Source organism: Pseudochaenichthys georgianus, chromosome 19, assembly GCF_902827115.2.
Source record: "Pseudochaenichthys georgianus chromosome 19, fPseGeo1.2, whole genome shotgun sequence".
Taxonomy (NCBI): Eukaryota; Metazoa; Chordata; class Actinopteri; order Perciformes; family Channichthyidae; genus Pseudochaenichthys; species Pseudochaenichthys georgianus.
In genome coordinates, this window is record NC_047521.1 from 26,347,220 (window position 1) to 26,373,607 (window position 26,388).

The 26,388-nt window shown below is 42.8% G+C and overlaps 1 protein-coding gene across 2 annotated transcripts; it reads left to right on the forward strand.

Moving 5' to 3' along the window:
* tefa (TEF transcription factor, PAR bZIP family member a) lies at positions 1–25,015 on the forward strand. Of its 2 annotated transcripts, none has more exons than XM_034107849.2 (5): positions 1–232; positions 13,852–14,208; positions 14,622–14,842; positions 20,692–20,903; positions 23,057–25,015. In XM_034107849.2, exons 1-5 carry the CDS (start codon positions 157–159, stop codon positions 23,076–23,078), a joined length of 888 nt encoding a protein of 295 aa, XP_033963740.1. In that variant the 5' UTR covers positions 1–156; the 3' UTR covers positions 23,079–25,015. The 2 variants fall into 2 exon arrangements, with proteins under 2 accessions (XP_033963740.1, XP_033963739.1); XM_034107848.2 differs by lacking the exon at positions 1–232 and adding an exon at positions 11,562–11,934.
* The last annotated feature ends 1,373 nt before the right edge of the window (positions 25,016–26,388 follow it).

A 26,388-nucleotide genomic window follows, 5' to 3' on the forward strand; every position in this document is an offset into this window, starting at 1 on the left:
ACAGTCCAGGCATATGACCTGTTTAAGTTTGATTTTAGCCATAAATGTGGCGCACTTGTAAGCCACAGTCGGCCTCTTTATACTTCCTTCTATTAATTGATTCATGTCCAGCTTTTAAACATTAGTTGACTTAGTTGTAATTTAAAGAAGAACGACATGTCTACAGAAATCCCGGAGATCTTCAGGGCTTTTCTTGAGCATCCGTTCACTCTGCCGACCTTCGAAGAAACTGGTAAGTTGCAAACGGATTTAAAGTGCTTGCAAAAGTGTTTTTAGGAAGATAAACAACGGCACAGAAATGCGTGCTTGTTGCGTTAATCCAGTCAGGTGATCTGAATGGGAAATGTTGCCAGCTGACAGCAGGGCTCCTCGGCTTTAGACAGCCGCCCAGATTTAGCTCGATTTATTAATACATGTATTTCTGTTTATTAGAATGAAATGAAATCTTAAAACAGGTTAAGTAAAAAATGTCCACATTATACCACAATATATAAAACAGCAATTAATATGTTGAAATGGGTACTGCGTGTGCGTGTGCGTGTGTCTCCCACTTTGTGAACATTAAAGCATGGAGACATAAACGAACAAATTGATTATTATCTGTTCTTTAATTTCCGAGAAGATATCACGTCCTGCCGCTTCTTCTGTTTCTGATACTCTGCTTTTGTAAAATGTCCTTTTCTCAGGGCTTGCAGAGAAAGTGCACTCAGCAAACTGTATATAAAACCTAACCCACTCACCATAATTGCAGCGAGTGAGTGAGTGTGTGTTTTTGAATTTCCTAACGTATGCTTTAAAGTCGTGGCTCCCTTTCCCCCTATTTTTAGATGGTGGTGTTCGAGCCTGTGGAGAAGTAGGCAACGAACTGTGAGAGTCGCATTGCCACATGATAAAATCTGACACGGATCAATAGTTGAATTTAGAATCTCTGGAGCACAAGACGGCATGAGATGGCGAAAAAAGCGAAGTTCGTGCATTTATGGATGAATCCTATTGTGTTGACTGAAATCCTGACTTTTCAACACAGCCATGTGCAAAAGTCACGCTTAAAATGGAGCTTGTCAGCTTGTTCTAGATTAAATCAATCCTTTGTTTTACTTGCCAGACAATACCAACCTGATCTCACCTGAATGCGTGACTCCACCACGACGTCTTAACACCACAATGCGTGGTGAGTCACGGACTTTGTTACATTTACGTGTCGGCACCACGCAAACAACCCCAATAAAGTGAATGAGGCTCCTTTGTCGTGGTGCACACACGCACAGTGAGCTTTTATTCTATCCAACCTTTTTTTAAATCTACTTTATAGCTTGTGGTAACTCACGGGAGGCTTCTTTTATTTTATTTGTATTCATAATAATTTTAATTTTTCGTCAGAATGTAAAAATTACATTAGTGTTCTCAAAAAACAGTGCATTGTGTGTAATGCAACTGTGATTTGTATTAAATTAGTTAGTTTGTAAGGAAGGCCAGAGCTTCAGCTGTGTTAAATAGATTGTTCCCTTTAGTTAACGTTATTTAAAAGATAAAGATCATGTCCCCTCATAGCCGCGGGAAGTAGGGGTGCTGGGGGTGCTGCAGCACCCCCTGTTGGCGAGTGGTGTACATTTGAAAAACTGAGAGACCACCTAAATAAAAATGATTAAACTACATAAAATAGTTATGATTTTTACTTAAAATAAAATTAGCTGTATACAGTAGCATATAATAGTCATAGTATATATTTGTATCAGTCAGGTGGCTTGAATTTATTTTCCAAATAAATAAAATCCGAGTCATCTAGGTCAGGGGTTCCCAAACTTTGCCATGCCAAGGACCCCCTTATAGCATTATCCTCTGGCGGGGACCCCCCCTGTTGCAATTTTTTTTTAAATGATGAGTACATTATGATGGAAAATATGACAAATTAATCATACAGCTTAATAAATTTTCTTAATATATATTTGTATTAATAATTAATAATCAGTTATTCTTCTAAAAAATGTTTGTATTTATCTTTTGTTTGTCATTCATTACATTGATTGTGTCTTCTGTTATAAACATTCTTAACACAATATTAAACAGTAAGATCAACAGTAAACATATTTTTAAAGCATTTTTAAAGTGATTTCTGTCTTTATAATATTATATAATTTTGAACAGTAATATGAACAATTAATATATATTTTTAGCATTTTGAAAGCTACTTATGCCTTAATAATATTATATATAATATTCAACAGTAATATTAACAATAAACATATTTATATTCATATATATAAACATCAATATTTGCTACATGCGTGCTCTCATCCAGCTGCAGAGCGATTCTGATTGGCTTGAAGGGCGGTCATGAGATTTAAAAACAATAAAATAAAATATTAATAAATAAAAAATATTAAAAGATTGGCATCAAAGGAGGACACATAGATTGATAGATATGCAATTATTAATAACATCTAAAAAATAAAAAATGTAACTTTAAAAAAATATATAGATTCCCCTTTCCCTTAAACTTTGCGTGACCCCCCTGGCGGCCCCCCGGGGGGTCGGGGCACCCACTTTGAAAATCACTGATCTAGGTCGTAGGTCGTGGGAGAGTGACGTAATTGACGCGACACACACACACACACACTGCAGAGTGACATCTTTCTAGAATGGCGCAAAAAAGGATTTTGGATTTTTTTTTATCCAACAAACAACCCAATAAAAAGAGTGGACCACCAGCTACTCCTCAGCCCACCACCTCTACAACTAGAGTCATATGACACAGAAGAGACTGACACATCTGACTTTGATGCATGTCCACAGTAACATGTTGGACAATGTGGATGTATCTGCTCTAATGAGGGTCTTCATTAGTGCCACCCCAGGCTACATTTGGAGTTTTGTGAAGCCCCAACGATATGTAAGACGATATGTTTCCTTTAATGCTGCTGCCGCTGTGCAGTGTTTTGCCTTGTCAATCACTTAAAATTGAATTCATAGTCTTATTAATATTGTAAATAATATTTTCTGACTATTTGTAATGTTATGTAGGTTTGTAAGACCCATAGTTAGCATGTGGGCATGTGCAGCTGTTGCTAAGTGATGTAGGTCTATAATGGTTTATTAAGCCTAACAGAGGCGACACCCCAGGTGAATAGGGTACTTTTTTTTTCACTTAAAGATATCAGCTAGACATTTCTCCAGTTAATTACTTACAATGAGGCAATTGTTTCTTGTATTACAAGTTTTCTGAATATGCAAATGAACCAGTATCTCATTAAATGTGCGCATATTTAACACATTTCAGGAACCGAAATCTGAACTTTGGATAAAGCCAGGTTCAAAATTCTCGTTTAATTTTGTAGTCATTTTAGTATCTAAGGCTTTTACAGAAGGGATTTTGGATATCTCTTTTTATCACTCCATAAATCAGAAAATACTGTCAACAGCCCTAAAATATCCATTTTTTCGCCATGTTTCTAGGTATACAATGTTGTATAATTCAGGCTATGAATGATATATGAACAAACCCTTCTGTAAAAGCCTTCATAATATTGATAGGAATATAACTGGAAGGTTTGGTGTCTCTACGTGCTACTGAAGTTGACATTTCGAACTCAGAGTAGGAGAAAAAACTCATTTTGAGAAAACGACCTTTAAAGATTGCAGTGAGGCGCTAGCTAAACCCTCCTGTTCTCTGGATGATAGCTCGCGCCTCGACGCACTCCGTGAAGGTATTTCATGTTCGGGGTCATTTGTTTTTTGTATAACCTTGCTTCGTGCAAGTGACAATTGTTGTTGTCTTTTTTTCGCCGTTCTTTTGGCATTTTGAGATTTACATTTCTAGCGGAAAGCTAACCAGGAAGTGTTTTAGCACACCACGTGACGCATCTGAACGAATCACGTTGTCAGAAGTTGACACCAGCCAATGAGATTTCGTTTCTTGGTTTAAAGACCCCTTTGTGCTTTCACGATTGGTTGCTGATACAAAGGAAATGACCATATTTGGATCCGATGAGATTGTGCAGGAGAGACGGAGCTTCCCAGCGATATCTCTGTTGACATGGTGCACACAGCGGTCGCGGTACTTTATGTTACGTTAGAATGCTAACTTTTGGTGACTTTTTGAGAAATCTACAGACGCAAATAGACAAACTATAGTCAAATAAACACTTAAATGTGTATTTTGTACGTTTTCCTTCCAAAAGCCTGAGAGAAAACATGTTATGGAATCAAAATAGCACAACATCTCAAAATTGACCAGTGCATGAAAAACGATGTTTTTTCCTGCCGTGTCTCGCCTTTAATAAACAATTTATGCGGCTCGTATCGCTGACAGCCGGGCCCGGCACCGCCTTTTTTATTTGTTTTTTAAGCGGCCCCCTCCCCACTGAGCAAAATGACTTCCCGCGGCTATGTGTCCCCTGTATTGTATTACGAGCGTCCATTCCCATTGGATAACGGAGAATTGTACAACCGGAAGTAAGTATTCTCCTTACAGTCGATTGATTTTACAGTGATATCTGCACTACTCATCGATCGGTAGGACACCATATTATCCTTGTTAATTACACAACATTGATTGGTTTGATTGTGTGCAATGCTTTTGTATTTTCTCCCTTCGATTCGGAGAAACAAATGTTTTTTCGGAGTTGTAGGATGGCCGAAGACACTACACTACCCAGAATCCTCAGCTATCGTTTGGGACTACACCATGTGCTTAGCTTGACAAACCCGTGATCAGTCCTCAAGCTCTGTGATTGGATGTTTGAGTGGCAGTGTGCGAAGTTTACACAGAGCGTCAAAAAGGACTTTGAAATGGAATGAAACCCATCGACGGCACACTATTCAAAACAGGAATCGAACGTGTCCATGGTGGTCTTTTATAATCCTGAGGGCTTTCTTTAAGGTTAACCTGGTATTTTTACTCCACTACATTTATTTTAGTTACTTTACAGATTTGGATTAATGATGTGAAATATAAACAACCCTTAAATGAGACTTTAGTTACACCTGAGTGAAATTCAGTGAAGGTGATTGTCAAGTGCCAACAATCAGGCGAGATTTTTGGTGCTTGAGAAGACTAAATATTTATCTGCAGATCCGTTTAAAGCATATTCATTACTCGTTATTCTCTAATAGTTAATTAAAGACTGTATATAATTGCTATTTTGCACATCCCTTTCAAGATTTCAAGATTCTCTAAGGTTTATTGACATCATATACACAACAGTGTAGTTATGCAATGAATGAAAAACTTGGGTCACAGGTTCATCAACAGTGCATTACAAGACATCTATCAATATGTGTGTATACTTCCACCATTACACTGTCGTATTCTGCACATTTCTTATACTATCTACATACATAAGATTATATTAATGTGTATAATATCAGTTAAAATAAGTGTTTCAACATAGTTAACATTGCAGGAAAGTTGATTGTCAAGTTCCAAAACAAACCATGCAATTTAGACTTTGTCAGGCTTAATATTTATCTGTAGATAGATACCCCCAAAGCTTTTTTACTATTTAAAAGAAGACCTTAACCTAAAGTATTCTTTAATGTTTAAATAAAGCCTTATTAGTTAGCACATCCTCCTATCAGGCACTAAACTGTTTTATTCTAGATATCATTTGAGTATCTTCTTGATATTTTCTATTCTATATTTATATAATTGACCTTCTACTTTCCCACTATTTTGTATGTACTCTTAATATTTAAATGTTTTCATAAAATATAACACATTCAAAAGTGCGTTACAAAAATGAAAGACATTAAGAAAAAGGCATTTTAAACAGTCGTTAAAAAGCAACACAATCTTCCTGCATTGCAATTACTCTAAACGTGCAATAACGTGCTTTAACCAGTAGGTGGTTTGGGTCAAAAAGCTGTCAAGTTTACAGTGTTAACAAAATAAAATATACTGCTGTTTCCGGTTTAGTTTACGACGAATATTTTGTTATTGTTTTTATATTTGTAACACAAAAGCGATGGAAAAACCCCACAGCAACACAGAAAAGATGGTCTTAACATGAGTAGTTAATAAAAAACAATAATATCAAACAAATTATTACTACTAACTTTATTGTGAAATTAAAACAGAACGGTAAAAGAATAGTTTCCGGTCTATTCTGAGCCCGATCTCTGTAGATAAATAAAGAACTACGACAGATGTGTAATATTTAATGCAGCCAAACCATTTATTACAATGCATTCATGTGATGACTTTCAAAGAGTAAAGCAAGCACTGCTGAATAAAGTATGATTTCTCTTTTACGAAACGTTTTTTTTCATATGGAATGCAGTTGGAGGTCAACCAATCAAAGAGCTTGAGGACTGATCACGGGGTTTGTCAAGCTAAGCACATGGTGTAGTCCAAAACGATAGCTGAGGATTCTGGGTAGTGTAGTGTCTTCTGCCATCCAAAAAGTCAATGAGTAGTGCAGATGTCACTGTAAAAATCAATCGACAGTAAGGAGAATACTTACTTCCGGGTGTAACTAATGTAATTTTTACATTCTGACGAAAAATAAAAATTATTATGAATACAAATAAAATAAAAGAAGCCTCCCGTGAGTTACTACAAGCTATAAAGTAGATTTAAAAAAACGTTTTATAGAATAAAAGCTCACTGCGGGACGTTGTAGAAATGCGTGTGTGCACCACGACAAAGGAGCCTCATTCACTTTACATTGGGGTTGTTTGCGTGGTGCCGACACGCAAATGTAACAAAGTTCGTGAGTCCACCACGCATTGTGGTGTTAAGGAGTCGTGGTGGAGTCACGCATTCAGGTGAGATCAGGTTGGACAGGACATATGGCATTGTAGACTTGTTGTTGTGCATATGTGTGAACCAGTGTTTGCTCCTGTTTGGACCGGTATGGACGCGCAGCGGCGAAATTGTGCCGCATGCACATAAAGATGCGCCGCATTTGCGGCTAGAGGCTCCCTCCGCAAGATGAGGGTTGCGGTCGAATCAGTGGCGTAACAAGGTTGTGATTGGCCTAGGTGCGAATATTGTTTTTGGGCCCCTTCGCCCCAAACATAAGCGCACGCTCACACACACACATGGACACACACAACCACTCATAAGCTCCACATGTAGGCTATCAACAGCCTGCCCTGGCGTCAGACCGCCACAGCCTGACAACGGCACAGCGAACTAATCACACAATCACTTTACAGAATGAATCGAGATTTGGAGGACGATGTATGACAAAAGAAACGGTCTAATTTTGTCAGTTTAGCCGTTACATCTCCTTGTCCTTTCTCTTTTGAGTGCCACTCTTGTGCTTTGGTTTGCTGTACATTATAAATGCAAGCTATTTTTTTATAATGCTGCCGAACTTGCTGCTTCTAGCTACAGTACCTATAACTTTGAGGTTGATTAAACGGTTCGCTCGTCACACAAGGTATCACATGACATGAAAGGGAGCAAGGTCATTGGACAGACAAATTACAAATTAATGAAGGTTGCTTGGTTACTTTGAAGACTGTGTGAACCGGTCAATGCCATTGCCCCCCCCCCCCCAAGAAAATATATATGAATTAAAAATGGGCCCCTGGCCGGCTCTGGGCCCCTGTTGCACCGGCGATAGTTACGCCACTGGGTCGATTAGGGTTTGCTTAGGAACCTTCCTAACCGAGTGAAATGACCCGAAAGTACGTCAGTAGCAGCCATGATAAGTGCCGTTCGAATTCTCTAGATCAGGGATGGGCACCTGCTCTTTTTGCGGCCCTCAGATTAATTGATAAACAACGTAATTAATAGGACTTGTAGTACTGATGCCATCCACTAGACTCCTAGTTACGTCGCGAGCTGCATACATGATTTAGTTCGGCAGCCAAATACCGCAACAATAATCTGTGACGCGTTTGTGTGTATTGTGTTTGTTTCCCGGGGAAACAAACACAATACACACCGGGGCTGAAGTCGAAGAGTCCATTTAGCTTAGGAACCTTCCGGAGTGAAATGACCCGGAAGTCCCTCAGTGGCAGCCATGATAAGTGCCGTTTGAATTCTCTTGATGAAAGGAAAGGAGGTTTCAAACTTCCTTTATAACCTCCTTTAGCTTAGGACCTGGACCTCCCTAACCGAAAAGAGAGGAGAAAATGCTGCCCCACAATGCCTTGCAGCTAGAGATGTCCCGATCCGATCACGTGATCGGGGATCGGAGCCGATCACGGGATTTTCAAAAGATCGGAATCGGGAGAAAAAGATAGGAGGATCGGGATTTAAAAAAAAAAAATTTATATAAATTATTTTTTTTTTATTTAATGTTACAAAACAAAAATGACCATGTTCACGTCTTAAAGTCATCCTGAGGACTTAGTTTTGGTTTAAATTACACAACATCATGTATGTGTTGCTTCCTTTGGGCTTGTTTTCAGACCTGGTTGCTTATTCCTCTGAAAGCTGGCAACCGAGTGGGCGCAGTGTCTAATAGTAGCAGCAAGCTAACGAGAGGCTACGTTCAGCTGGTGACTCGGGAGTCGGGACGGAGAAAATGTCAGGAGTTTGGAAGTATTATGAAATTGAAAGCGAAGGCAGTGTAACAGCCAGATGCAATGTTTGCAAGGCAGAGGTTCCGCGTGGTGGAAGGAACAGAGCTACGTTCAACACGACCAATCTAATACGCTACCTGAGAAACAAACACCAACAACAACACGGTGAGTACACAGCGGCCACTCAGGTAACGGCACTGAGACAACCGACACTTTCAGAGGCTTTCAAAAGGAAAGAGAAACGGCCCCAGAACAGAGAAAAGGCCAACACAATAACAGCCAAGATAGCTGAATTCATCGCGTTGGATGACCAGCCGTTATCTGTTACGTTTTTTTCTCTTAATGCATTGCATAAAGATCGGATCGGGAAAAATCGGTATCGGCAGATTGTCAAAATCAAATGATCGGATCGGGAGCAAAAAAAAGGTGATCGGGACATCCCTTGCAGCCGCAGCATTTGCCGTCACACAACAGTCGGCCGTTCACGGAAACAACCGATGATGACCGAGAAATTATATCATGAAAATGACGGTGCTTATTAAGCTTTTTAAAACATAGGTGGTAAGTTGCCAAAGTGCTTTGTTCTGAACGTTCATCAGTATTATAATCAAAAAGAGAAATATGAACGTTAGTTTTCACTGAAATTATCAAATAAAGTCAACATCTCTCAGTCTTTACTGAGCTGTGTGGGGTTTGTTCAACTTTTAAAAGATGTTAAGGACTAACGTTTATAATAAATACATTTGTATTGATTTTAAGATCTTTTCATCAATCATACGTATTGGGATCATTAATGTGGACCGGAGGGAGAGGGCGACGAGCACAAGTTTCACTTTCCTTTTTTATTTCAATTCCAACTTTGGTCATGAAGAATATGTTTCTCTGTTGTCCACGTTCATAAAGCAAAGCAGCAGCATCAGAGCACGGTGCAGAGTCTCGAGATGAGTTTACAGTAGTCCCTCCTTCTCAGGGACGTATACACAGACATTTTGGGGGGCTGGTGCTCAAGTGAGAAAAAAGGCACTTCCCATAATCATTTATATTAAAAAAAATGTAAAAGTTAAATATAGTTGCACATCTCTGACTTACTGACCAATTTATTTGAATACCCTCACACTCACGCAATTGTTTAATACTCAGCAGAATTCTACAAAATAATCGGCTAACAAAGAGAGTCTTCTTTAGTATTCATTCAATAAGCACAAGAGCAGACAACACACTAATACAATTCATAGTTATTAAATGAGCAGCCAACAATCAAAATTATGAAGTTACTGTTTACAGCTAAAAGATAGTTTTTTCATGTACTTTGGTCTATTTTGCTTCCATGTTTTCTTTTACTCTAATGTAAAGAAAACTTCCAAGAAACGCATATAAATGGTGTTCGTTTTACTACCATGTCTGAATTCATCTATAGATTTAAAGCTAATCTGCATTTAAACATAACATTTCAGGGAAAATACTGACTTGACGTAAGTAACTATCTGGGGGGAAGTTGTGAGGTGATGTGTTTTTTGTTTTATCCTTTTCACCTGCAATGCCTTGGTAACTGCATGCAAATTAGCGCATTTTAATTAGGCCTTTAACGCCTAATTTGCATATCAACGTGGCGATTGTGATGACGTTATTAGATACACATTTTACTATTTTCACTTTAAGTGTCTCCCCTTGAGTACAGTACATTAGCCTGTATGCCCGTGATAAATTGCCTTAGCTAAACCTTGAGCTAACTTAACCATTAGCTAGCCTTAGTTAACTATATATTTGTTATTGTATTTAACTAATTAGCTGTAAACTCGAGGCACTGGCAGTTTAGTAATTTGTTCATCACCACTCACCTTCAAAATAAGCCAAGAAAAGCCAGCATAACATGGAACAGTAAAGTGGGAGGTGCCGTGTTGCTACCTGTCTGTCTGAGGGACTGCTGATTTCCACACCCACGTGCAGGAGCCGTGGAGGGAGGGAGGGAGGGAGAGCTACAGAACTCACAGTCTAATCTCCCGACCTGATATTTTAATTTTGTATTCAATTCAATATATTGTTGGAAAGGGAAACTGTGCGCAAACAGTATATATATTATATATATATTATTTATAAAATAAAAAAAAGGGGGGGGAAATGGGTGCACTTTCTCGGGAGGAAGAAAAAAGGGCAAGGGGGCTCAATGCCCGATCTTATGATGTCTGTGTTGCACGTGCCTGCTCGTCTTATTATACATCCATGTTGTTGTCTGCTGTATAGAAAACTGTAGTTTCCCCACAGCAGCAGACGAACATTTATGACGTCCGCTGGCTTATCATAAACACGTCGGATAGTGAAAGTGCAGTCGGATTCTCAAAGCACCGCAGTCTCTTCTCCTAAATCCTTTTTTGAATTCTCCTATCCACTATCGCTTAACGTTTGGCGTTTCACACAGAGATCAAGGAATAGACGATAGGAGCTGTTTTTTGGACTATTAGACCGCAACCCTGGGGAGGGGCGGCCCTGTACTGTACAAGTGTGCCAGCTGCACATGTTTGTGCATGTGAGCGGAGATGAGTCAAAAATAAACACATACATACATTATCTTTATGTTGCATATTTTGCTTAAAGTGTGAAAGAAAATGGAGGATACACAAAGAAACATGTGTTATATGTTTTTGAAGATGAATACACTGCTGACATTAATACTCTCCTAACTAATCCCATCCCTGAAAGTTGCCTTACAGTTCAAGGTTAATGCTTACAGGACTTGTACTTGTATAAAACAGAGTATGTTTTACAAGTGGATGTTGCTTCTTTACTAAAGTTAATTGTCTGAGTACTTCTCCCACATCTGTGGTAGATCAAACTTAAGTGGTTGACATTGACAAGGATCAATGCATTACCTTTATTGAATCCGCTGCAGGTTGATTACATCAACGTTATAGCTTTGGTCACGTTTTTTTATGTATAGTCTGTGGCAGAGCCCTAGAGAGATCTCTCTAGGGAAACTTTATATATAACTCAACCAATGAGATCTCAGCCAGCTGGAATGTGACAACTTCCATTGGCTCCTTCCTCGTTAATATTCATGAAGAAAGTACCCGGATGGCATTGGCCAGTCAACACACTAGGCGGATACCTTTAAACGACGACAGGCGATAACCGGTATGGTTTTTCCGAGTGTTCCACTGCAGACGGGATGTTTTGACTTCTTCCACATTTTACCGTCAATTTTCGGGATTATAAAACATTTAAGAGACCCTTTTTTCAGCTGTTAGACCGGATGTGGAGCTAGCGTTATCGAGCTAACGGGATTTAACCGCCGAGTCGTCAGTTACTCCGTATATAACGTTAACAACAAGGGGGAAAACATGTCGGACAAACCGATCATTATCACGCTGGAAACAGCTTCGGGGACAACGAGTTCTTTCCCCGTGGTATTGAAGCAGATAATGGACATGCCTCCACCGAATATTCTGGACTACGACGACGGTAGGTTCCGTGTAAACGGATTTAGAGGAAGGACCTAACCATGTAGCATTAGCACCAAGATAGCGCGATTTTAGGTCAAACCGAACGAGAGTTCACGATATGTTTAGAACAGTGTGTTCACACAAGCCTCTCTTTTTTTTGTTACACTGTAAACTACGCCTTCTTCTTTTTATATATGTATAACGTGTGTTTTTTGTTTACAATGTAATAATACATTACATTTATAAAGCGCTTTTCCTGGTGCTCAAAGCGCTTACAAGCAAGTAAAACTAAAAATAACAACAAAAGTATAAAGTGCTAAACTAGGTGAAATAAGGGCGAGGGGTTAGTGGATTAGGAGTTGAAGGCAAGAGTGAAAAGGTGAGTTTTGAGGGAGTGAGGGGGAGGCTGCAGCGAAGGCCCTGTCACCCCAGGTCCGGAGCTTTATATATACAGCCTATGGTCCGGAGCTGTGTCCTGATGGGCTGCAGGGCGGACTGGGCAAGGTTGTTGAGGGCTTTGAAAGTGAATGCGGTGTTTGATGGGGAGCCAGTGGAGGTCAAGGAAGGTGAGCAAGCGGGCATCTGAGTTTTGGACATATTGAAGTTTTTTTATTATGAATGCAGGTGATCCAAAAAGTATGCTGTTGCAGTAATCAAGTCGGGCATAGATCAGAGTTTCGGCAGCGGTCGATGAGAGGGAGGGTCTGATGCGGGCGATGTTCTTTAAATGGAAGAAAGCGTTTTTTTGGTGACCTGGTTGACGTGAGGGAGGACAATGAGGGTGGGATCGAGGATGATGCCAAGGTTACGGATGTGAGTGGAGGGGTTGACTAGGGAGCCGTCGATGGTAAACTAATCACAAGGGTACCACCAAAGGCTCTGAATTAACCTTGAGTGAAAAAATGCTAACACACTGAGTACAGAACTCAAGGTAAAATATCCTTATATACTTATGGGATCTGCACAAACAAGATATCTGCTAGCAAGCTGAGATTCCACAGATTCTAGAAATATAAGTATCATCACTGACACTGAGTGATCAAAACTTGCGCCAGGGGAAGGAAACACGGGAGAAATGTCTTACTTTTCTAAAAGTTGTGTTCAATGGCATTGAAACGATAAAAACACTGCTGAAGGTTAATCCATAGGTGAATCCAATGTGTCTGTGTCACTTTGAAATGATTACTGATAATCCATCTTCATATTTATGTCAATAACGGAGTTTTCATATATAGCTGCTACGAGTGTATGAGAGCTTCCGGTTTTGGGCATACTAGCTACGCATCACTCATTCACCAATGGGTAATGTGTATGGATTTTAGGAACGTCCCCTCGATCCTATTGGCTCTCACGGTTAGAAAGAGGTGTCAATCATCAAAATCGACCGAGAGGGGCCAGAGATATGGAAAATGCACCCAAATGACCCCAGAAGAGTTTTTTTTGCTAAACCTCTCTAAAAATGTCACTTGTTTTGCATCAATCTTGATACAGGGTACTTATTATATGTTATCGTTTGGATTCCTACAGCTTTTAGTCTACCATCCCATCATTCAAGGGTGGTTTTCACTATAAGTCTTTCTTTTTTTTTGGACGGACACTAATTTACATTTTGTTACTATGTTCAATCTGAATTTACTTTAAAATAAAAAAGTCCATATTGATTCTGACTTTTCTACATCCAACTCACAGGTTTATCCTTGCTTTGAGAAAAAAGATTATTAATTTACCCCTTTTAGAAGTGAAGTTATAGTCAATTGTTCTGGGAATGTCATTTTCGAGCCTGAGACCTGAAAACAGGCTTGTGGAAAGGTGCAACAAAAACTTGGTTGATGGTTGGATGTCGTACCTGACGGGTCTTCTGGAAAGGGAGGAAAACCAAACTGACTGTGAGTCCTGTGTTTCTTACATCTAAATATGAATCTTTCCTGCGTTTCAGACACAGACAAGGAAAAGCTGTTACTCGGAAACGATGTTGACCTTAATGGAGGATGCAGCGATATGGGTCCTTCAGCCTCCCTGACCCCGGCTATCTGGGAGAAAACCATTCCCTATGATGGCGAAAACTTCCACCTGGAGTACATGGACCTTGAGGAGTTCCTCATAGAGAATGGCATCCCCAACTTGCCCGACGTGGACGCCCAAAAGAGCAGCCTGGCCGATGGGAAGACGGTGAAAGGAAAGGCTCCAGCTTCCTCACTGTCCCTGCTTCCCATTCAGGACTTGGACATGTGTGGGGAGGACATTCTGATCATCACCAAGAGCGACTCTGACATCCTCTGTGATGTGACTGCAGGTGAGTGGAGCCTGGAGGATCAGACATGAAGGAGATGCAGGTTTTATTTATCTCTTAGTGTGTTATTAGATAGTCAAAACCAGTTGTTTAAGCTAAGTAAGATGACTCAACAAGTCCTAGTGTTTAGAAATAGGGGCTAGGGTTATTTTAGATTTAAATGTGCGAGCATCAAGGAACTGTTTTTTTAGCACTCAAGTATTCAATCCAACAGCTTGTGCATACTTTTTATAAATGTGACTACAATTTGCACTTCAAATGTAAATTGAAGCCTTTTATATGTTGAATGTCCGCGCTTGTGTGTTATTGCAGAAAGGAACGTTTTGTAAATATAAAAAAACCCATTATGTGACGCTGGAGCTTAATCTCCATCCGTCTAATTTATCAGTTCTCATGTTCTCCTTCCATCTGCTCAGAGGTGACCACTGAAAGTGACCGAGAGACCCCCGAGCCTATTGACCCCGATGAGATCGAGGTGGAGATGAACTACGAGCCCGACCCCACTGACCTGGTGCTGTCGAGCGTTCCCGGAGGCGAGCTGTTTGACCCTCGCAAACACAAGTTCACTGACGACGAGCTCAAGCCACAACCCATGATCAAGAAGGCCAAGAAGGTGTTGGTGCCTGACGAGCAGAAGGTATGCTGGGAGAAAGACAAGGGACACAACAGTCCCGCAGATACTTTACACTGGCTCCTATAACTTTTGAAAAAGCGTGTTAAAATGGTTTAAGGCTACAGGGGTTATATTTACTGGCCCTTTGAATATAATGTTAAAAAGTAATCTACTTTTTAGCTACTGTAGTGACCACCCACCTACTAGCTACTGTAGAGACAACCCACCTACTAGCTACTGTAGAGACAACCCACCTACTAGCTACTGTAGAGACAACCCACCTACTAGCTACTGTAGTGACCACCCACCTACTAGCTACTGTAGAGACAACCCACCTACTAGCTACTGTAGTGACCACCCACCTACTAGCTACTGTAGAGACAACCCACCTACTAGCTACTGTAGTGACCACCCACCTACTAGCTACTGTAGAGACAACCCACCTACTAGCTACTGTAGAGACAACCCACCTACTAGCTACTGTAGAGACAACCCACCTGCTAGCTACTGTAGAGACAACCCACCTACTAGCTACTGTAGAGACAACCCACCTACTAGCTACTGTAGAGACAACCCACCTACTAGCTACTGTAGAGACAACCCACCTACTAGCTACTGTAGTGACCACCCACCTACTAGCTACTGTAGAGACAACCCACCTACTAGCTACTGTAGTGACCACCCACCTACTAGCTACTGTAGAGACAACCCACCTACTAGCTACTGTAGAGACAACCCACCTACTAGCTACTGTAGAGACAACCCACCTACTAGCTACTGTAGAGACAACCCACCTACTAGCTACTGTAGAGACAACTCACCTACTAGCTACTGTAGAGACAACCCACCTACTAGCTACTGTAGAGACAACTCACCTACTAGCTACTGTAGAGACAACCCACCTACTAGCTACTGTAGAGACAACCCACCTACTAGCTACTGTAGAGACAACCCACCTACTAGCTACTGTAGAGACAACCCACCTACTAGCTACTGTAGAGACAACCCACCTACTAGCTACTGTAGAGACAACCCACCTACTAGCTACTGTAGAGACAACCCACCTACTAGCTACTGTAGAGACAACCCACCTACTAGCTACTGTAGTGACAACCCACCTGCTAGCTACTGTAGAGACAACCCACCTACTAGCTACTGTAGAGACAACCCACCTACTAGCTACTGTAGAGACAACTCACCTACTAGCTACTGTAGAGACAACCCACCAACTAGCTACTGTAGAGACAACCCACCTGCTAGCTACTGTAGAGACAACCCACCTACTAGCTACTGTAGAGACAACCCACCTACTAGCTACTGTAGAGACAACCCACCTGCTAGCTACTGTAGAGACAACCCACCTACTAGCTACTGTAGAGACAACCCACCCACTAGCTACTGTAGAGACAACCCACCTACTAGCTACTGTAGACAACCCACCTCCTAGCTACTGTAGAGACAACCCACCTACTAGCTACTGTAGAGACAACCCACCTACTAGCTACTGTATAGACAACCCACCTGCTAGCTACTGTAGAGACAACCCACCTACTAGCTACTGTAGAGACAACCCACCTACTAGCTACTGTAGAGACAACCCACCTACTAGCTACTGTAGAGACAACCCACCAACTAGCTACTGTAGAGACAACCCACCTACTAGCTACTGTAGAGACAACCCACCTACTAGCTACTGTAGAGACAACCCACCTACTAGCTACTGTAGAGACAACCCACCTGCTAGCTACTGTAGAGACAACCCACCTACTAGCTACTGTAGAGACAACCCACCTACTAGCTACTGTAGAGACAACCCACCTACTAGCTACTGTAGTGACAACCCACCTGCTAGCTACTGTAGAGACAACCCACCTACTAGCTACTGTAGAGACAACCCACCTACTAGCTACTGTAGAGACAACCCACCTACTAGCTACTGTAGAGACAACCCACCTACTAGCTACTGTAGAGACAACCCACCTACTAGCTACTGTAGAGACAACCCACCTTCTAGCTACTGTAGAGACAACCCACCTACTAGCTACTGTAGAGACAACCCACCTGCTAGCTACTGTAGAGACAACCCACCTACTAGCTATTGTAGAGACAACCCACCTACTAGCTACTGTAGTGACAACCCACCTACTAGCTACTGTAGTGACAACCCACCTACTAGCTACTGTAGAGACAACCCACCTACTAGCTACTGTAGTGACAACCCACCTACTAGCTACTGTAGTGACAACCCACCTACTAGCTACTGTAGTGACAACCCACCTACTAGCTACTGTAGTGACAACCCACCTACTAGCTACTGTAGAGACAACCCACCTACTAGCTACTATAGTGACAACCCACCTACTAGCTACTGTAGTGACAACCCACCTACTAGCTACTATAGTGACAACCCACCTACTAGCTACTGTAGAGACAACCCACCTACTAGCTACTGTAGAGACAACCCACCTACTAGCTACTGTAGAGACAACCCACCTGCTAGCTACTGTAGAGACAACCCACCTACTAGCTACTGTAGAGACAACCCACCTGCTAGCTACTGTAGTGACAACCCACCTACTAGCTACTGTAGAGACAACCCACCTGCTAGCTACTATAGTGACAACCCACCTACTAGCTACTGTAGTGACAACCCACCTACTAGCTACTATAGTGACAACCCACCTACTAGCTACTGTAGAGACAACCCACCTACTAGCTACTGTAGAGACAACCCACCTACTAGCTACTGTAGAGACAACCCACCTGCTAGCTACTGTAGAGACAACCCACCTACTAGCTACTGTAGAGACAACCCACCTGCTAGCTACTGTAGAGACAACCCACCTGCTAGCTACTGTAGAGACAACCCACCTACTAGCTACTGTAGAGACAACCCACCTGCTAGCTACTATAGTGACAACCCACCTGCTAGCTACTGTAGTGACAACCCACCTACTAGCTACTGTAGTGACAACCCACCTACTAGCTACTGTAGAGACAACCCACCTACTAGCTACTGTAGTGACAACCCACCTACTAGCTACTGTAGTGACAACCCACCTACTAGCTACTGTAGTGACAACCCACCTACTAGCTACTGTAGAGACAACCCACCTACTAGCTACTGTAGAGACAACCCACCTACTAGCTACTATAGTGACAACCCACCTGCTAGCTACTGTAGTGACAACCCACCTACTAGCTACTGTAGTGACAACCCACCTACTAGCTACTGTAGAGACAACCCACCTACTAGCTACTGTAGAGACAACCCACCTGCTAGCTACTGTAGAGACAACCCACCTACTAGCTACTGTAGAGACAACCCACCTGCTAGCTACTGTAGAGACAACCCACCTGCTAGCTACTGTAGAGACAACCCACCTACTAGCTACTGTAGAGACAACCCACCTACTAGCTACTGTAGAGACAACCCACCCACTAGCTACTGTAGAGACAACCCACCTACTAGCTACTGTAGAGACAACCCACCCGCTAGCTACTGTAGAGACAACCCACCTACTAGCTACTGTAGAGACAACCCACCTACTAGCTACTGTAGTGACAACCCACCTGCTAGCTACTGTAGAGACAACCCACCTACTAGCTACTGTAGAGACAACCCACCTTCTAGCTACTGTAGAGACAACCCACCTGCTAGCTACTGTAGAGACAACCCACCTACTAGCTACTGTAGAGACAACCCACCTGCTAGCTACTGTAGAGACAACCCACCTACTAGCTACTGTAGAGACAACCCACCTACTAGCTACTGTAGAGACAACCCACCTACTAGCTACTGTAGAGACAACCCACCTACTAGCTACTGTAGAGACAACCCACCTACTAGCTACTGTAGAGACAACCCACCTACTAGCTACTGTAGAGACAACCCACCTGCTAGCTACTGTAGAGACAACCCACCTACTAGCTACTGTAGAGACAACCCACCTACTAGCTACTGTAGAGACAACCCACCTACTAGCTACTGTAGAGACAACCCACCTACTAGCTACTGTAGAGACAACTCACCTTCTAGCTACTGTAGAGACAACCCACCTACTAGCTACTGTAGAGACAACCCACCTGCTAGCTACTGTAGAGACAACCCACCTACTAGCTACTGTAGAGACAACCCACCTTCTAGCTACTGTAGAGACAACCCACCTACTAGCTACTGTAGAGACAACCCACCTGCTAGCTACTGTAGTGACAACCCACCTACTAGCTACTGTAGAGACAACCCACCTGCTAGCTACTGTAGAGACAACCCACCTGCTAGCTACTGTAGAGACAACCCACCTACTAGCTACTGTAGTGACAACCCACCTACTAGCTACTGTAGAGACAACCCACCTACTAGCTACTGTAGAGACAACCCACCTACTAGCTACTGTAGTGACAACCCACCTACTAGCTACTGTAGAGACAACTCACCTACTAGCTACTGTAGTGACAACCCACCTACTAGCTACTGTAGAGACAACCCACCTACTAGCTACTGTAGAGACAACCCACCTACTAGCTACTGTAGTGACAACCCACCTGCTAGCTACTGTAGAGACAACCCACCTACTAGCTACTGTAGAGACAACCCACCTACTAGCTACTGTAGTGACAACCCACCTTCTAGCTACTGTAGAGACAACCCACCTACTAGCTACTGTAGAGACAACCCACCTTCTAGCTACTGTAGAGACAACCCACCTACTAGCTACTGTAGAGACAACCCACCTGCTAGCTACTGTAGTGACAACCCACCTACTAGCTACTGTAGAGACAACCCACCTACTAGCTACTGTAGAGACAACCCACCTGCTAGCTACTGTAGAGACAACCCACCTACTAGCTACTGTAGTGACAACCCACCTACTAGCTACTGTAGAGACAACCCACCTGCTAGCTACTGTAGTGACAACCCACCTGCTAGCTACTGTAGAGACAACCCACCTACTAGCTACTGTAGAGACAACCCACCTACTAGCTACTGTAGAGACAACCCACCTACTAGCTACTGTAGAGACAACCCACCTACTAGCTACTGTAGAGACAACCCACCTACTAGCTACTGTAGTAACAACCCACCTACTAGCTACTGTAGTGACAAACTATCATTTATTGCATCTCTGCGTGAATGATTAGATAATTTCACCTAAATGAAATCAAATTAAATGATGGTGATGGTTAAATTAGCTTCACATGTAGGCCTACTGAGTTCTGAACTTGCCATTTAGATCTCTAAAGGCCTTGGGGCTATGTTGTTTGATTTAATTAAACACAATATATGCACTCCACTATGTAGTATTTACTGTATCTGAAGCTCTTAATATGATTGCTCATATCTCAAGCCATCTTTTTCCCGGCGCCTTGCTTTGTATCATTTTCATCAACCGGCCGCATTCCAAACTAATTGAATAGCCCTGTATAAGCAATATGTTGTAGGACTTTTTTTGACCAACCTGAAAGCATGTTGAAAGAATGTTCAGAGGTTGACATTCATCAATGTTTTCAATAAGAAATGTAATGCAACAGCTTTACTGTCAGCCAATTCACTTGATACACCCTGGGGAAACGACAGGCATTTGAGACTTAGCTGATAAATTACAAGCCTGGAACAATCATTTTCTTTGGCTTGTGATTGCAGAGCTGGTGTAATGGAAGGAGACGCAGCAGAAACCAGGCTGTCTCACAGTTTCCTCCTTCCCAGTCCCTCTGAGGACTCGTGTTCTTGTTAACACAAAAGATGGTCGGCTTGGGGCTTACCTAACAATAACATCACAAGGCTATAAAACCAGGTCGAGGTCAGAAAGCCTCGAGGGGTCTCGTGTTGTCTTTCTCTCCTCCGTCCAACCTGCTGCTCCTTTCTCCTCCAGGACGACAAGTACTGGCACCGGAGGAAGAAGAACAACGTGGCGGCCAAACGTTCCCGTGACGCCCGCAGGTTAAAGGAGAACCAGATCACCGTGAGAGCGTCGTTCCTGCAGCGCGAGAACTCGGCGCTGCGCACAGAAGTCGCCGAGCTGCGGAAGGAGTCCACCCGCTACAAAAACACAGTGGGGCGCTACGAGGCTAAATATGGAGCACTGTAAGGGAACACATAAACACATGTAGAAGGACATGTACAGCAGACGGTATCAGTTCCCACATGCAGGGTTCTTTGGGCAGTGTTGTTATAAACAAGACCTGTAAGTGAAATCCACTGTCACACATACAGTCAACAAGAGGAGAGGAAGGAGACACTGAGGCGGAGCTAAACGCCTCTGATATCCTCACGGGGGAAATCTGAGCCGATAGTCAGTCGGGCTAACAAGAAAACAGACACTCCTCCTCACCAGAGCCCCACACACTTCATGGTTAGGATGCATCGCTATTAGACAAAGGACAGAGAAACTGAACTTGATATAATAATAATAATACATGAGACTTTTATAGCGCTTTTCTAAAAACTCAAAGACGCTTTGACAGAGAATAAAAACAACAACAAAACAAAGAGGGGGGGGGGGTGTTCAGTGGTCGAATGCAGTGTTGAAGAGGTGGGTTTTGAGTGATGTCTTTATGTAGAAGGAAATATTCTGCTTTAATACATAATGTTTGTGTTTCAACATTCTTTCTGCGGTCAAAACTATTAATAACTGTTCTGCTTTTCTAGGGTAGGGGTACTGTGTAGGGTGTAGGGTGTAGTGTGTAGGGTGTAGGGGTAGGGTGTCGTGTGTAGGGGTAGGGTGTAGGGGTAGGGTGTCGTGTGTAGGGGTACTGTGTAGGGGTAGTGTGTAGGGTGTAGGGGTAGGGTGTCGTGTGTAGGGGTAGGGTGTCGTGTGTAGGGGTAGGGTGTCGTGGGTAGGGTGTCGTGGGTAGGGTGTCGTGTGTAGGGGTAGGGTGTAGGTGTAGGGGTAGGGTGTAGTGTGTAGGGGTCGTGTGTAGGGGTAGGGTGTAGGTGTAGGGGGTAGGGTGTAGTGTGTAGGGGTCGTGTGTAGGGGTAGGGTGTCGTGTGTAGGGGTACTGTGTAGGGGTAGTGTGTAGGGTGTAGGGGTAGGGTGTCGTGTGTAGGGGTAGGGTGTAGGGGTAGGGTGTCGTGTGTAGGGGTACTGTGTAGGGGTAGTGTGTAGGGGGTAGGGTGTCGTGTGTAGGGTAGGGTGTCGTGTGTAGGGGTAGGGTGTCGTGGGTAGGGGTGTCGTGGGTAGGGTGTCGTGGGTAGGGTGTCGTGGGTAGGGTGTCGTGTGTAGGGGTGTAGGTGTAGGGGTAGGGTGTAGTGTGTAGGGGTCGTGTGTAGGGTGTAGGTGTAGGGGTAGGGTGTAGTGTGTAGGGGTCGTGTGTAGGGGTAGGGTGTAGTGTGTAGGGTGTCGTGTGTAGGGGGTAGGGTTTCGTGTGTAGGGGGTAGGGTGTAGGGGGTAGTGTGTAGGGTGTAGGGGGTAGGGTGTAGTGTGTAGGGGTCGTATGTAGGGGTAGGGTGTAGTGTGTAGGGGTCGTGTGTAGGGTCGTGTGTAGGGGTCGTGTGTAGGGGTAGGGTGTCGTGTGTAGGGGTCGTGTGTAGGGGTAGGTGTCGTGTGTAGGGGGTAGGGTGTCGTGTGTAGGTGTAGGGGGTAGTGTGTAGGGTGTAGGGGTCGTATGTAGGGGTAGTGTGTAGGGGTCGTGTGTAGGGGTAGGGTGTCGTGTGTAGGGGGTAGGGTGTCGTGTGTAGGGGTAGGGTGTCGTGTGTAGGGGTAGGGTGTAGGGGTAGGGTGTAGTGTGTAGGGGTCGTGTGTAGTGTGTAGGGGGTAGGGTGTCGTGTGTAGGGGTAGGGTGTCGTGTGTAGGGTGTTGTGTGTAGGGGTCGTGGGAAGGGGGTAGTGTGTCGTGTGTAGGGGTAGGGGTTAGTGTGTAGGGGGTAGTGTGTAGGAGTTAGTGTGTAGGAGTTAGTGTGTAGAGGTTAGTGTGTAGGGGTTAGTGTGTAGGGGTTAGTGTGTAGGGGTTAGTGTGTAGGGGTAGGACATGGTTTGGGATTGGGCCCAAGTTAGGTCCGACAGAGGGTGAAAAGAGGTGCTGCATCTCAGGCAGTATGAGAACAAATAAAGCGCTTGTTGAACATTAAAGCATGCAGACATCCGTAGATCACTTCCAGTCTCTAATTTATGACGACACGCATTCAAAGCTTGAATTTGAAAACAACATTCAGCTCCAGATTTAGTTTGTGTTGTTTGTGTATACTCTTTCTGCTGTTTTAATGTCTCCCCCTCCTCTGCTTGTTCTCTTCTCTTTAAAGTGCGCTGCTGGAAGACCAATAGACGGCCATTGTTTATTAATTTATTTCTTCTAACGAAAAAATAAATTACCATCGATTGGGCCAACGAGAGTCTATCAAGTGACGAAGAGGAGGTGCAGGAGCATGTCCACACACAGCCGTCTCACTTTTATTTTTTTTAAGATTTACCATCCACGTGAGTGAGAGGATATTCGAGTGCGCCTTCGAGAGGGAGTGTACTTTATCATGTTTCTAATGCCGAAAGAGATCATTTGTGATGGAGACGTTTTCTTTGATCATGTGACAGATTCTGTGAAGGGCTTTTCTTCGCCCACAAAACCGTTTTATCTTCGACATTTCCAATAACTTAAGCTACTTCAGGGCATTACAGTGGAACAGTACAGCCATATTCACCTCTCTTCTACTCGTCTATTTACGTCAACAACCTTTCGGATGTTTAAAATCCACCGATGCATGTACTGTAAATAGATGTAGCCTGGAATAATACTTTCTAGGCTTTTTATGTTTTGCTTTTATGTTAAAATGTATTCAGAGCAAGTTGAGTTTTTGTAAGTTTTGGATACATTTCAAGCGGTGGAAGAGGACGTTTGAGTAAATTCCTGAAATGTAAAACCTCTCGTTGACATTTGCATCCGTAAAGCCGCATGTTTTTGAAACGGCTTTGGCAGGCCGTTTCTCAATGTCGAGTAAGCCTGCCGCCGAGCCACTATTTCAAGTATACTACGTCATCGAGTGGCGCCGAAAGACCGTTTAAATGCCCAGCATTCGGCGCCACTCGATGACGTAGTATACTTGAAATAGTGGCTTTGCAGCAGGTTTACTCGACATTGAGAAACGGCCTTAATCTGGTGCCAACGGGACTTAAAGGTGGGGTAGGTAAGTTTGAGGAACCGGCTCGAGATCGCTAGAATTTGAAAATACACAACCGGAGAAAATCTGCCACTTCCTCACAGAGCCCCTCCTCCAACACACACGAACGCGCACATGACCAATGAGGGCACGAGATAAGTGTGTGCCCCGATGGAAGGCTGACAGGCAGGTAGGCCATCCAATCGGATTGGTTGTACTTTTTTCAGTATCACGGCTTCAACAGATGACATTTTTTTTATGGATTTTTTGTCAAAGCACTTCAAATATTCATTGCTATCGGGGTGTTAAGAGCATTCCATGGAATATAACAAAAAGTGTATCTCGAGCCCGTTTCTGAAACTTACCTACCCCACCTTTAAATGACGGAGGGGAAATGACTCACTCACTAAGCCCATGTTGTCTGCTCTTAAAAGATTTCATTAATTCCTTTTATTTGCTGCTTGAAATGTTCCCAAAACTAAGTATTCAAAAACCTTTGACTGGGGCAAACGTGCATTCTAGATTGTAAGAAGAGTTTTCACTACTTTTCTTATTTGTGTCTGAATTAATTAATTCATTTTTTTACAAACCAGGGAACTTTAATAAATGCAGACTTTATCCGGGGCATCTTTTATCAAAACTGGACCCTTAACGCTGTGCACAGTCTGCCCGTTTACAGGGATTATGTTGTTTAACAAAAACATCAAAAAATATCTTTCTTATTTTACTGCCCAATTTCTGCCATAAGGGAAGCTCTGTTGTTCTTGTGTTGCTTTGCTTTTAACCTTAGACGTAGTGACTTTACCTAAATGAGTGCAATATAAGGCCATTTTTTTTGCCATGTTTGAAGAACAGTTTATTTGTTCCTCATGTTTTTTCTTCTTCATGAAATTTGACACTTTCTTCATAAAAAGTGGCATCTTTTCATTTGTTTCGAGTTTATTTTTGGCATGAATTACGAGTGCTTTTTGCTTTTAGCTGTAATAGAGATTGCTTCTGATTTCCACCTTGAAGGTTTGCTTTTGTATTTCTTTGTAAAACACGCCTTGGCATTTTGTGTGTAGCTAACGTTTGTGTCTTGTATGTATAAATAAAGCCTTATTGAGAAAGTCTTATCTTTTTTTTTTTACATAATGTTTCATAAGATTTAAGCAGTTACTGAATTGAAAAAAGTTGTACAGGTGTCCATAGACAAAAGTAAGTAAAACTTTATTTATATAGCACCCTTCTCAACACGGATGTACAAAGTGCTTTACAGTACACAGGATACAATTCAAAGTATAACATGTAGAATAAAAGGCATAAAACAACAGCAGGTAACACATACGATAAAACACCAATAAAAAAAACAGCTAGCTCACCTCCTCCCGCGACCCAAAGGCCTGTCGGAAGAGGTGGGTCTTTAACTGCCCCTTAAACATCTATATTGAGGCAGAGGCTCTAGTGTCTGGGGGAGCTTGTTCCAAAGCCTTGGGGCCACCGCCTCAAAGGCACGGTCCCCCTTAGTTTTTAGCCTGGTCCGGGGCACCCTTAGGAGGCCTTGCTCAGAGGACCTCGGGGCCCGGGTTGTGCTGTGAGGGTGGATCAGGTCGTTAATGTAGGCTGGGGCTTGGCCATGGACAGCTCTATATGTGAGGACCTATACAAAACTGTCTCTCAAATAAATGCCATATTATGTACTTTAATTTTCAACATACTTGTCCTGTCAAATCTTCAATTATTTTTTAAATGGTAACCCTTTTATTTCCGGGAAACATATAGGAAAAAAATATATTTATTTACAGCCATTTCTATCAGATGTGTTCAAGCTAGATTATACATCCAGACTCCACTCTGGTTTAAGATGTAGAGCGTATTTGTATAGTAATACAACTTGTTATTGTACTAACATTTCACCTGTGACGTTTGTGTACAGGATTCTTACTAATACATTCACAAAATCAATAATAGATAGATGCACTTTGTTGGGGAATGATTCGCCCTGCATGTCCTCCTTCACCCTCTGACCAACCTTCAGCAGCCGTTATCTCCCATAAGGAGGGGCTGCCCGAGCAAGTTGTTGTTACCAGTTTGTGACCGGGCAACTCTCTGTCAGAGATAGCTATTGCTGTGGGACACCTGGAACACATCCTTCTCGGTGTAGATGACCCCGAGCCATAAGCGACGACAGATGTGATTCAGTGTCCTCAGCTGTTAGTCTATTGAAGAATGTTGATTATCACACGGATAGTTCAAACCTGGAGCTACAGGAGGCGCTTCAGGATTGATCGTGGCATCTCAACTCGCGGCCCGTGACATGTCGTGTGAATTCTCCGGCCGAAGCTCCAAATAAACCGTCAGTGTTTGCCATCAAAGCTCCAGCTCTCTGACTCCCATTGCTTCAGAAGTTTCCCCCACACACTTCAATACTTCAATTATCCATGAAGAAAGATAACAATATTGAATAAAAAACGAATTGCCACTGGATAAAGCCTGGGTGAGAA